The sequence below is a fragment of the Lichenostomus cassidix genome, unplaced genomic scaffold (assembly GCF_008360975.1).
Source record: "Lichenostomus cassidix isolate B80296 unplaced genomic scaffold, HeHo_3.0 HiC_scaffold_903, whole genome shotgun sequence".
NCBI classification, from domain to species: Eukaryota; Metazoa; Chordata; class Aves; order Passeriformes; family Meliphagidae; genus Lichenostomus; species Lichenostomus cassidix.
The window spans coordinates 5,876-17,263 of NW_028147785.1; the positions used below are offsets into that span (position 1 = coordinate 5,876).

Genomic DNA, 11,388 nt, shown 5'->3' on the forward strand with positions numbered 1-11,388 from the left:
TTCCAGCGCCCAGCAGCAGCAGCTGCAGCAAATCCCTTCTTCTCCCTTTCCCCATAATCCCCATTTCCCCATAATCCCCATAATTCCCAAATTTCCCATAATCCCCATAATCCCAATACTTCCCGAATTTCCCAAAATTCCCAAAATCCCAATTTTCCCAAAATCCCATTTTTTTGCCCCATTTTTTCCCAGCGCCCAGCAGCAGCAGCTGCAGCAAATCCCTTTTTTTCTTCTTCTCCCTTTCTTTCCCCATTTCCCCAGATTTCCCCATTTCCCCATAATCCCAATAATTCCCTAATTTCCCAAAATTCCCAAAATTCCATTTTTCCCCAAAATTCCCGTTTTTTCCCCCATTTTCCCAGCGCGCAGCAGCAGCAGCTGCAGCAGGTGCAGCAGCTCAGGGAGCAGCAGCAGCTCCGAGCTCAGCAGGAACTGCGGGAGGGAGAGAAACTGCGGCTGAGAGACGAGAGATTCCGCAGGGAGGAGAGAGAGGTTTGGGGTTTTTTGGGGGTTTTTGGGGTTTTTTGGGTTTTTTGGGGTTTTGGGGGTTTTTGGGGTTTGGGATTTGTTTGGGATTTGGGATTTGGGATTGATTTGGGATTTGGGGATTTGGGTTTGGAGAGCCGGAGGTTCCGGAGAGAGACAGTTTGGGTTTTGGGGTTTTTGAGGGGGTTTGGGGTTTTTGGGTTTTGGGGTTTGGGATTTGGGGTTTGGGATTGATTTGGGATTTGGGATTTGGAGAGCCTGGAGAGGTTCCGCAGAGAGGAGAGAGAGGTGTGGGGTTTGGGGTTTTTTGGGGTTTTTGGGGGTTTGTTTGGGGTTTGTTTAGGGTTTTTTTGGGGTTTTTGGGGTTTTTTGGGTTTTTTTGCGGTTTTTTGGGGTTTGGAGATTGATTTGGGATTGGTTTGGGATTTGGGATTTGGGGATTTGGGATTTGGAGAGCCTGGAGAGGTGCCGGAGAGAGGAGAGAGAGGTGTGGGATTGTTTGGGGTTTTTTGGGGTTTTTGGGGTTTTTTGGGGTTTTTTGGGGTTTTTTGGGATTTGGGGTTTGGAGATTGATTTGGGATTTGTTTGGGATTTGGGATTTGGAGAGCCTGGAGAGATTCTGCAGGGAGGAGAGAGAGGTGTGGGAGATTTGGGGTTTTTTGGGGCTTTTTGGGGTTTTTTTGGGGTTTTTTGGGGTTTTTTGGGGTTTTTGGGGGTTTGGGATTGATTTGGGATTTGTTTGAGATTTGTTTGGGGTTTGTTTGAGATTTGTTTGGGATTTGTTTGGGATTTGTGATTTATTTGGGGTTTAGTTAGGGTTTCGGATTTGGGATTTTTTTGGGATTTGGGATTTGGGATTTGGGATTTGGGATTGATTTGGGATTTGTTTGGGATTTGTTTGGGATTTGTTTGGGATTTGTTTGGGATTTGGAGAGCCTGGAGAGGTGCCACAGAGAGGAGAGAGAGGTTTGGGATTTGGGATTTGGGATTGATTTGGGATTTTTTGGGATTTTTTGGGATTTGGGATTGATTTGGGATTGATTTGGGAATTGGGGATTGGGATTTGGGGATTTGGAAAGCCTGGAGAGGTTCTGGAGAGAGGAGAGAGAGGTGTGGGGGATTTGGGATTTTTTTGGGGTTTGGGGTTTGTTTGGGGTTTTGGGGATTTATTTGGGATTTGGGATTTTTTTGGGATTGATTTGGGATTTATTTGGGGTTTGGGATTGATTTGGGATTGATTTGGGATTAATTTGGGATTTGGAGAGCATGGAGAGGTGCCGGAGAGAGGAGAGAGAGGTGTGGGATTACTTGGGATTTATTTGGGATTTGGGATTTGGGATTTGGGATTGGGATTTGGGAGTTTGGGCAATTGGGGATTTTGGGATTTTGGGATTTGGCAGTTTGGGGATTTGGGATTTTGGGATTTGGGATTTGGGGAGTTTGGGATTTGGGAGTTTGGGGTTTGGGGATTTTGGGAATTGGGGATTTGGGGATTTGGGGGTTTGGGAATTTGGGATTTGGGAATTTGGGGAATTGGGAGAATTTGAGATTTGGGATTTGGGGTTTGAGATTTGGGGATTTGGGGATTTTGGGATCACAGGCAATGGAGATCCTGGAGACCTTTTTCCCCTTTTTTTCCCTTTTTCCCTTTTCCTTTTGGAATGGGAATCCCAAACAGGGAGATCTCAGGGATTATGGGATTTGGTGTCCCTGATGTCCCCAAGCTCTGGGGTGACAATTCTCGGTGTCCCCTGCTGTCCCCACAGTGTCCCCATGCTTTGGGGTGACATTTCTCAGTGTCCCTACAGTGTCCCCAGGGCTCTGGGATGATGGCATTTCAGTGTCCCTTGATGTCCCCAGTCTTTGGGATGACGGGATTTGTGTCCCCTCGGTTTATGGGGTGACAGGATCAGTGTCCCCAAGCTCTGGGATGATGGCATTTTGATGTCCCCGGTGTCCCCAGCGGTGGCAGCAGCAGCAGCAGCTCCAGCGGCAGTTTGTCACCAAACTGCAGCAATGGGGGTTTGGGATTTGGGATTTTGGTGTCCCCAGGGGTTTTGGGGTGACAATTCCTGATGTCCCCAGCGGTGGCAGCAGCAGCTGCAGCAGCAGTTTGTCACCGAAATGCAGCAATGGGGATTTGGGATGATGGCAGTTTGGTGTCCCCACGATGTCCCTGGGTGTCCCCAGGCTCTGGGGTGACAATTCCCGATGTCCCCAATGTCCCCAATGTCCCCGATGTCCCCAGCAGTGGCAGCAGCAGCTCCAGTAGCAGATTTTATCCAAAATGCAGCAATGGGGGGTTGGGATTTTGGCATTTTGGTGTCCCCAGGGGTTTTGGGGTGACAATTCTTGATGTCCCCGATGTCCCCGGTGTCCCCAGCGGTGTCCCCAGGCTCTGGGGTGACGTTTCTCAGTGTCCCTACGGTGTCTCCAAGCTGTGGGATGATGGCATTTTGGTGTCCCCTGATGTCCCCAAGCTCTGGGATTTGGGATTTTGGTGTCCCCAGGCTCTGAGATGACAGGATTGGTGTCCCCAGGTGTCCCCAGGCTCTGGGATGATGGCATTTTGATGTCCCTGGATGTCCCCAAACTCTGGGATGATGGCATTTTGATGTCCCTGGATGTCCCCAAACTCTGGGATGATGGCATTTCGGTGTCTCTTGATGTCCCCAAGCTCTGGGATTTGGGATTTTGGTGTCCCCAGGCTGTGGGATGACAATTCTTGATGTCCCCCAATGTCCCCAGTGGTGGCAGCAGCAGCTCCAGCGGCAGTTTGTCACTGACATGCAGCAATGGGGGTTTGGGATGATGGCAGTTTGGTGTCCCCAGGGGTTTTGGGGTGACAATTCTCAGTGTCCCCAGGCCCCGGGGTGACAATTCCTGTTGTCCCCATGGTGTCCCCAATGTCCCCAGCGGCGGCAGCAGCTGCAGCGGCAGTTTGTCACCGACATGCAGCAATGGGGGATGATGGCAGTTTGGTGTCCCCAAGCTCTGGGATTTGGGATTTTGGTGTCCCCTGTGGTTTTGGGGTGACGATTCTCAATGTCCCTGATGTCCCCAGCGGTGGCAGCAGCTCCAGAGGCAGTTTGTCACCGACATGCAGCAATGGGGGATGATGGCAGTTTGGTGTCCCCAGGCGGTGGGGTGATGGCAGTTTGATGTCCCCACGAGGTCTCTGGGTGTCCCCAGGCCCCGGGGTGACAATTCCTGATGTCCCCAGCGGTGGCAGCGGCGGCAGCAGCTCCAGCGGCAGTTTGTCACCGACATGCTCTCTGTGGAGAAGGAAAACCAAAAACTGCGGCAGAGAGAGAGAGAGAGAGAGAGGAGGGAGGAGCTGAGAGTGCTGGGGGAGCAGCTGAGCAGGGAGGTGTGTCACCTGTGTCACCTGTGTGTCACCTTTGTCACCTTTGTCACCTGTGTGACCTCCTGAGAGCGCTGCGGGAGCAGCTGAGCAGGGAGGTGTGTCACCTTTGTCACCTTTGTCACCTGTGTGTCACCTTTGTCACGTCCCCAGAGCGCTGTGGGAGCAGCTCAGCAGGGAGGTGTGTCACCTTTGTGTCACCTGTGTGTCACCTGTTTGTCACCTTTGTCACCTGTTTGTCACTTTTGTCACCTCCCCTGGGGGCTTTGTCACCTCCTGAGAGCGCTGGGGGAGCAGCTGAGCAGGGAGGTTTGTCACCTTTGTGCCACCTCTGTGTCACCTTTGTCACCTTTGTCACCTCCCCAGAGCACTGCGGGAGCAGCTCAGCAAGGAGGTGACTTGTCACCTCTGTGTCACTTTTGTCGCCTTTGTCACCTCTGTCACCTCTGTGTCACCTTTGTCACCTGTTTGTCACCTCCCCAGAGCTCTGCGGGAGCAGCTGAGCAGGGAGGTGGGACAGGGACAGGGACTTTGTCACCTCTGTCACCTCCCCGAGGGGCTTTGTCACCTCCCCAGCACTCTGTTTCCCACTGTGTCCCTGTCACTCCCTGATGGTGGCACTGTCCCCACTGTCCCCTCCGGCCCATGACATTGCCCGGGAAGAAGAGAAGGAAGATCTCTGTCCCTGTCGCCCCCTGATGTCCCCAATGTCCCCAGTGATGTCCCCAGTGATGTCCCCAGTGATGTCCCCAGTGTCCCCTCTGTCCCCTCAGGCCCGTGACGTCACGCGGGAAGCAGAGCAGGAGGAGCTCTGTCCCCAATGATGTCCCCAATGATGTCCCCACTGTCCCCTCAGGCCCGTGACATGGCGCGGGAAGCAGAACAAGAGGAGCTCCGTCGGCAGAGAGAGAAGGAGCTGATCAGAGTGAGAGCTGAGCTGGAGCTGCACAGGGGACAGCTGGAGAAAAGGGTGGGTGACAGTGTGACAGTGTGACAGGGACAGTGACAGTGACAGAAGGAGCTGATCAGAGTGAGAGCTGAGCTGGAGCTGCACAGGGGACAGCTGGAGCAGAGGGTGGGTGACAGTGACAGTGACAGTGACAGTGTGACAATGTGACAATGTGACACCGGGACAGTGATACAGTGACACAGTGACAATGACAGTGACACAGTGACAGTCACACAGTCACACAGTGACAGTAGGAGCTGATCAGAGTGAGAGCCGAGCTGGAGCTGCACAGGGGACAGCAGGAGAAAAGGGTGGGTGACAGTGACACTGGGACAGTGACAGTGTGACAATGTGACAATGTGACAGTGGGACAGTGACAGCGATACAGTGACAGTGACAGTGACAGTGATACAGTGACAGTGACACAGTGACACAGTGACAGAAGGAGCTGATCAGAGTGAGAGCCGAGCTGGAGCTGCACAGGGGACAGCTGGAGAAAAGGGTGGGTGACAGTGACAGTGACAGTGACAGTGACAATGTGACACTGGGACAATGTGACAATGTGACAATGTGACGATGTGACAATGTGACTGTCATGCCCAGGGGATGTCCCTGTCCCTGTCACTGTCCCCAGTGTCCCCAGTGTCCCTGTCACTGTCCCCTCAGGAGTCCCTCAGGACCCAGCGCAGTGTGGAGGAGGCCCAGCGGCAGTGGCACTGTTCCTGTCCCTGTCACTGTCCCCAATGTCCCTGTCACTGTCCCCTCAGGAGTCCCTGCGCACTCAGCGCAGCCTGGAGGAGGCCCAGCGGCAGTGGCACTGTCCCCAAACAATGTCCCCAATGTCCATGTCCCTGTCCCCAGTGTCCCCAATGTCCCCTCAGGAAGCCATCCGGACCCAGCGCAGTGTGGAGGCAGCCCAGCGGCAGTGGCACTGTCCCTGTCACTGTCCCTGTCACTGTCATTGTCCCCTCAGGAGTCCCTCAGGACGCAGCGCAGCCTGGAGGCAGCCCAGCGGCAGTGGCACTGTCCCTGTCAGTGTCCCCAATGTCCCCAATGTCACTGTCCCCTCGGGAGTCCCTCAGGATGCAGCGCAGTGTGGAGCAGGCCCAGCGGCAGTGGCACTGTCCCTGTCCCTGTCAGTGTCCCCAATGTCCCCATTGTCCCCTCAGGAGTCCCTCAGGACGCAGCGCAGCGTGGAGGCAGCCCAGCGGCAGTGGCACTGTCCCCAATGTCCCCAATGTCCCCAAACAATGTCACTGTCCCCTCAGGAGTCCCTCAGGACCCAGCGCAGTGTGGAAGCAGCCCAGCGGCAGTGGCACTGTCCCCAATGTCCCCAAACAATGTCACTGTCCCCTCAGGAAGCCATCAGGACCCAGCGCAGTGTGGAAGCAGCCCAGCGGCAGTGGCACTGTCCCTGTCACTGTCCCCAATGTCACTGTCCCCAATGTCCCCTCAGGAGTCCCTCAGGACGCAGCGCAGTGTGGAGCAGGCCCAGCGGCAGTGGCACTGTCCCTGTCCCCAATGTCCCCAATGTCCCCAATGTCCCCAATGTCCCCAATGTCCCCAATGTCCCCAATGTCCCCAATGTCCCCAATGTCACTGTACCCAATGTCCCCTCAGGAAGCCATCCAGACGCAGCGCAGTGTGGAGCAGGCCCAGCGGCAGTGGCACTGTCTCTGTCCCTGTCAGTGTCCCCAATGTCCCCAATGTCCCCTCAGGAAGCCATCAGGACCCAGCGCAGCCTGGAGGCAGCTGAGCGGCAGTGGCACTGTCCCTGTCACTGTCACTGTCCCCTCAGGAGTCCCTGCGCACCCAGCGCAGTGTGGAGCAGGCCCAGCGGCAGTGGCGCCACCGCGAGGTGCAGCAGGCGCAGCGCAGGGCGGAGCTGCAGCGGGAGCTGCGGGAGGGGCGGAGCCTGCAGGTGACACTGCGGCGACAACAGCTGGCTGAACAGCTGGAGAGGGACAGGCAGGAGTTCCTGACCGCGCTCAGGTGAGGGTGACAGTGGGGTGACACTGAGGTGACAATCAGGTGACAATGGGGTGACACTGAGGTGACAATCAGGGGACAACAGCGGGCAGCACAGCTGGAACAGGAGAGACAGGAGTTCCTGACTGCGCTCAGGTGAGGGTGACAATGGGGTGACACTGAGGTGACAATGGGGTGACACTGCAGTGACAACAGCTGGAGAGGGACAGGCAGGAGTTCCTGACCGCGCTCAGGTGAGGTGACAATCGGGTGACAATGGGGTGACAATGGGGTGACAATGGGGTGACAATCAGGTGACAACAGCTGGCCCAACAGCTGGAGAGGGACAGGCAGGAGTTCCTGACTGCACTCAGGAGAGGGTGACAATGGGGTGACACTGAGGTGACACTGAGGTGACACTGAGGTGACAATCAGGTGACACTGCGGCGACAACAGCTGGCAGCACAGCTGGAGCAGGAGAGACAGGAGTTCCTGACGGTGCTCAGGTGAGGGTGACAATGGGGTGACAATGGGGTGACAACAGCTGGAGAGGGACAGGCAGGAGTTCCTGACCACGCTCAGGTGAGAGTGGCACTGAGGTGACACTGCGGTGACAACAGCTGGCCAAACAGCTGGAGAGGGAGGGAGACAGGTGTTCCTGACCGCGCTCAGGTGAGGGTGACAATGGGGTGACAATGGGGTGACAATCAGGTGACACTGAGGTGACAATCCGGTGACAATCAGGTGACAACAGCTGGCAAGCACAGCTGGAGCAGGAGAGACAGGAGTTCCTCACCAGTGCCACCCCAGGTGTTGTGACAGTGTTGCGGTGTCCCCATGCCACCCAAAATGTCCCCGTCGTGTCCCTATGGTGTCCCCATGGTGTCCCCACAGTGTCACACTGTCCCCATGTCCCCTTAGAGACCACCAGGTGGCACTGGCGCAGGAGCAGCTGGCCTGGGAACACCATGCTGTCACACAGCGCCATCCCTGTGGCACTGTCACACTGTCACACTGTCACACTGTCCCCATGGTGTCACACTGTCCCCGCAGTGACCACCAGGCAGCTCTGGCCCGTGAGCAGCTGTCCCAGCAGCAGCGGGAGGTGACACAGCGACATCCCCGTGTCACTGTCACACTGTCCCCATGGTGTCCCTGCAGTGTCCCACTGTTGCACTGTCCCCACACTGTCCCCATGGTGTCACACTGTCCCCATGGTGTCACACTGTCACACTGTCCCCATGTCCCCATGGTGTCACACTGTCCCCGCAGTGAGCACCAGGCGGCGCTGGCCCAGTGTCACACTGTTGCAGCAGCAGAGGGAGGTGACACAGCGTCATCCCCGTGTCACTGTCACACTGTCACACTGTCCCGCAGTGTCACACTGTCCCCATGGTGTCACACTGTCCTCATGTCCTCACAGAGACCACCAGGCGGCGCTGGCGCGTGAGCAGCTGTCACAGCAGCAGAGGGAGATGACACAGCGCCATCCCCGTGTCACTGTCACACTGTCCCCATGTCCCCATGGTGTCCCACTGTCCCCGCAGTGAGCACCAGGTGGCACTAGCCCGGGAGCGGATGTCGCAGCAGCAGCGGGAGGTGACACAGCGCCATCCCTGTGTCACTGTCACACTGTCTGTCACACTGTCACACTGTCACACTGTCCCCATGTCCCCGCAGTGAGCACCAGGCAGCACTGGCCCGTGAGCGGATGTCGCAGCAGCAGCGGGAGGTGACACAGCGCCATCCCCATGTCACTGTCACACTGTCCCCATGGTGTCACACTGTCACACTGTCCCCGCAGTGAGCACCAGGCTGCACTGGCCCGGGAGCGGCTGTCGCAGCAGCAGCGGGAGGTGACACAGCGCCATCCCCGTGTCACTGTCACACTGTCACACTGTCACACTGTCCCCATGGTGTCACACTGTCCCCATGGTGTCCCCGCAGTGAGCACCAGGCTGCACTGGCCCGTGAGCGGATGTCGCAGCAGCAGCGGGAGGTGACACAGTGCCATCCCCGTGTCACTGTCACACTGTCCCCATGGTGTCCCTGCAGTGTCCCACTGTCACACTGTCCCCACACTGTCCCCATGGTGTCACACTGTCCCCGCAGTGACCACCAGGCTGCGCTGGCCCGGGAGCGGTTGTCACAGCAGCAGCGGGAGGTGACACAGCGCCATCCCCGTGTCACTGTCACACTGTCCCCATGGTGTCACACTGTCCCCACGCTGTCCCCATGTCCCCGCAGTGAGCACCAGGCTGCTCTGGCCCGGGAGCGGCTGTCGCAGCAGCAGCGGGAGGTGACACAGTGCCATCCCCGTGTCACTGTCACACTGTCCCCATGTCCCCGCAGTGAGCACCAGGCGGCGCTGGCCCGGGAGCGGATGTCGCAGCAGCAGCGGGAGGTGACACAGCGCCATCCCTGTGTCACTGTCACACTGTCACACTGTCCCCATGGTGTCCCCATGTCCCCTCAGTGAGCACCAGGCGGCGCTGGCCCGGGAGCGGCTGTCGCAGCAGCAGCGGGAGGTGACACAGCGCCACCACGCGGCGGAGCTGCGGCGACAGATCGATGACAAGTGGCAGCAGCGACAGCGCGACAGAGAGGCGACAGTGCTGGAGGGACAGCGACAGCGACAGGCGGCGAGGGACAGGGCGGAGAGGCTGGCGCGGCTGGGCAGGGAGAAAGTGCAGCGCCTGCGGTGAGGGGACAGTCACTGTGTCACCTGTGTGTCACCTCCTGTGTCACCTCTGTGCGCTGTGTCACCTTTCATGTCACCTGTGTCACCTCCTGTCAGCTCCTGTGTCACCTGCTGTGTCACCTCCTGTGTGCTCTGTCACCACCTCTGTCACCTCCTGTGTCACCTCTGTCACCTCTGTGTGCTGTGCCACCCCCTGTGTCACCTGGGTCACCTCCTGTGTCATCTCCTGGGTCACCTTCTGTGTCACCTCTGTCGCTTCTGTCACCTGGGTCACCTCCTGGCACCTGCCGTGTTGTCTGTCACCTCCTCTGTCACTTCTGTCTTCTGTGTCACCTCCTCTGTCACCTCCTGTGTCACCTCCTGTCCCCTACTGTCCCCATGGTGCCACCAGGCCGCTCAGTGTCACTGTCCCCTGCTGTCCCTGTCATACTGTCACACTGTCACTGTCACATTGGCACATTGTCACACTCTCACTGTCACACTGTCCCTGTCACTCTGTCACACTGTCACACTGTCACACTGTCCCTGTCACTGTCACACTGTCACATTCTCACTTTGTCACACTGTCACACTGTCACACTGTCACATTGTCACTTTGTCACATTGTCTGTGTCACTCTGTCACACTGTCCCTTTCACATTGTCATTGTCACTGTCACTCTCTCACAGTCACACTGTCACATTGTCAGTGTCACACTGTCACAGTCACTGTGTCACACTGTCACTGTCACATTGTCACTGTCACTGTGACACTATCCCTGTCCCTATCACACTCTCACACTGTCACTTTGTCACTGTCACACTGTCATTGTCACTGTCACTCTGTCACACTGTCACACTGTCCCTGTCACACTGTCACACTGTCACCCTGTCACTGTGTCACTGTCTCTGTCACTGTCCTTGTCACACTGTCACACAGTCACTGTCACACTGTCACACAGTCACTGTCACACTGTCACACAGTCACTGTCACCCTGTCACACTGTCACCCTGTCACACTGTCACCCTGTCACCCTGTCACTGTGTCACTGTCACTGTCCTTGTCACACTGTCACACAGTCACACTGTCACTGTCCCTGTCCCTGTCATACTGTCACACTGTCACACTGTCACACTGTCATACTGTCACACTGTCACTGTCACACTGTCACTGTCCTTGTCACATTGTCACCCTGTCACCCTGTCACCCTGTCACACTGTCATTGTCACCCTGTCCCCACAGGGACTCCGGGATGCCTGACAGTCTCTGTAACAGGGTGGAGAGGAAGGTTTGGCGTGTCACCAGCGCTGCCACCTCCTGATGGCACCTGGGTCACCTGTGCCACCTCCTGATGGCACCTGGGTCACCTGGGTCACCTCCTGCGTCACCTGGTGTCACCTGGGCCACCTCCTGATGGCACCTGCTGTCACCTGTGCCACCTCCTGTGTCACCTGTGTCAGCTGGTGTCACCTCCTGTGTCACCTGATGGCACCTGTGTCAGTTGGGGCCCCTGTGTCACCTGTGTCACCACCTGATGGCACCTGGGTCACTTGGGTCACCTGGGCCACCTCCTGATGGCACCATGATGTCACCTGTGTCACCTGCTGAGGCTGCCATGTCCTTCTGGTGTCACCTGTGTCACCCCCTGATGGCACAGTGTCACTTAGCCCTATTTTTACCTATTTTATCCCTATTTTTGTACCTACTTTGTTCCCATTTTTCCCTATTTTAACCACTTTTAATCCCTGTTTTTAACCCATTTTTATCCCTATTTTTAATCCATTTTATCCCTATTTTTAACCCTTTAAATCCATGTTTTTAACCCATTTTGTCCTTGTTTTTAACCTGTTCTTATCCCTATTTTTTCCCATTTTATCCATATTTTACCCCATTTTTATCCCTATTTTAACCCATTCTTATCGCTATTTTTAACCCATTTTA

At 56.2% G+C, this 11,388-nt stretch overlaps 1 protein-coding gene across 1 annotated transcript; it reads left to right on the forward strand.

Moving 5' to 3' along the window:
• Nucleotides 1-362: 362 nt before the first annotated feature.
• Nucleotides 363-10,907, forward strand: LOC146420870 (uncharacterized; the record flags this gene model as incomplete). The annotated part of the gene is made up of 6 exons (XM_085047939.1): nt 363-492; nt 3,710-3,856; nt 4,707-4,820; nt 6,598-6,791; nt 9,244-9,468; nt 10,690-10,907. Coding segments are annotated over 6 exons (889 nt in total), but the record flags the coding sequence as incomplete, so codon positions are not given.
• Between the last annotated feature and the right edge of the window lie 481 nt (nt 10,908-11,388).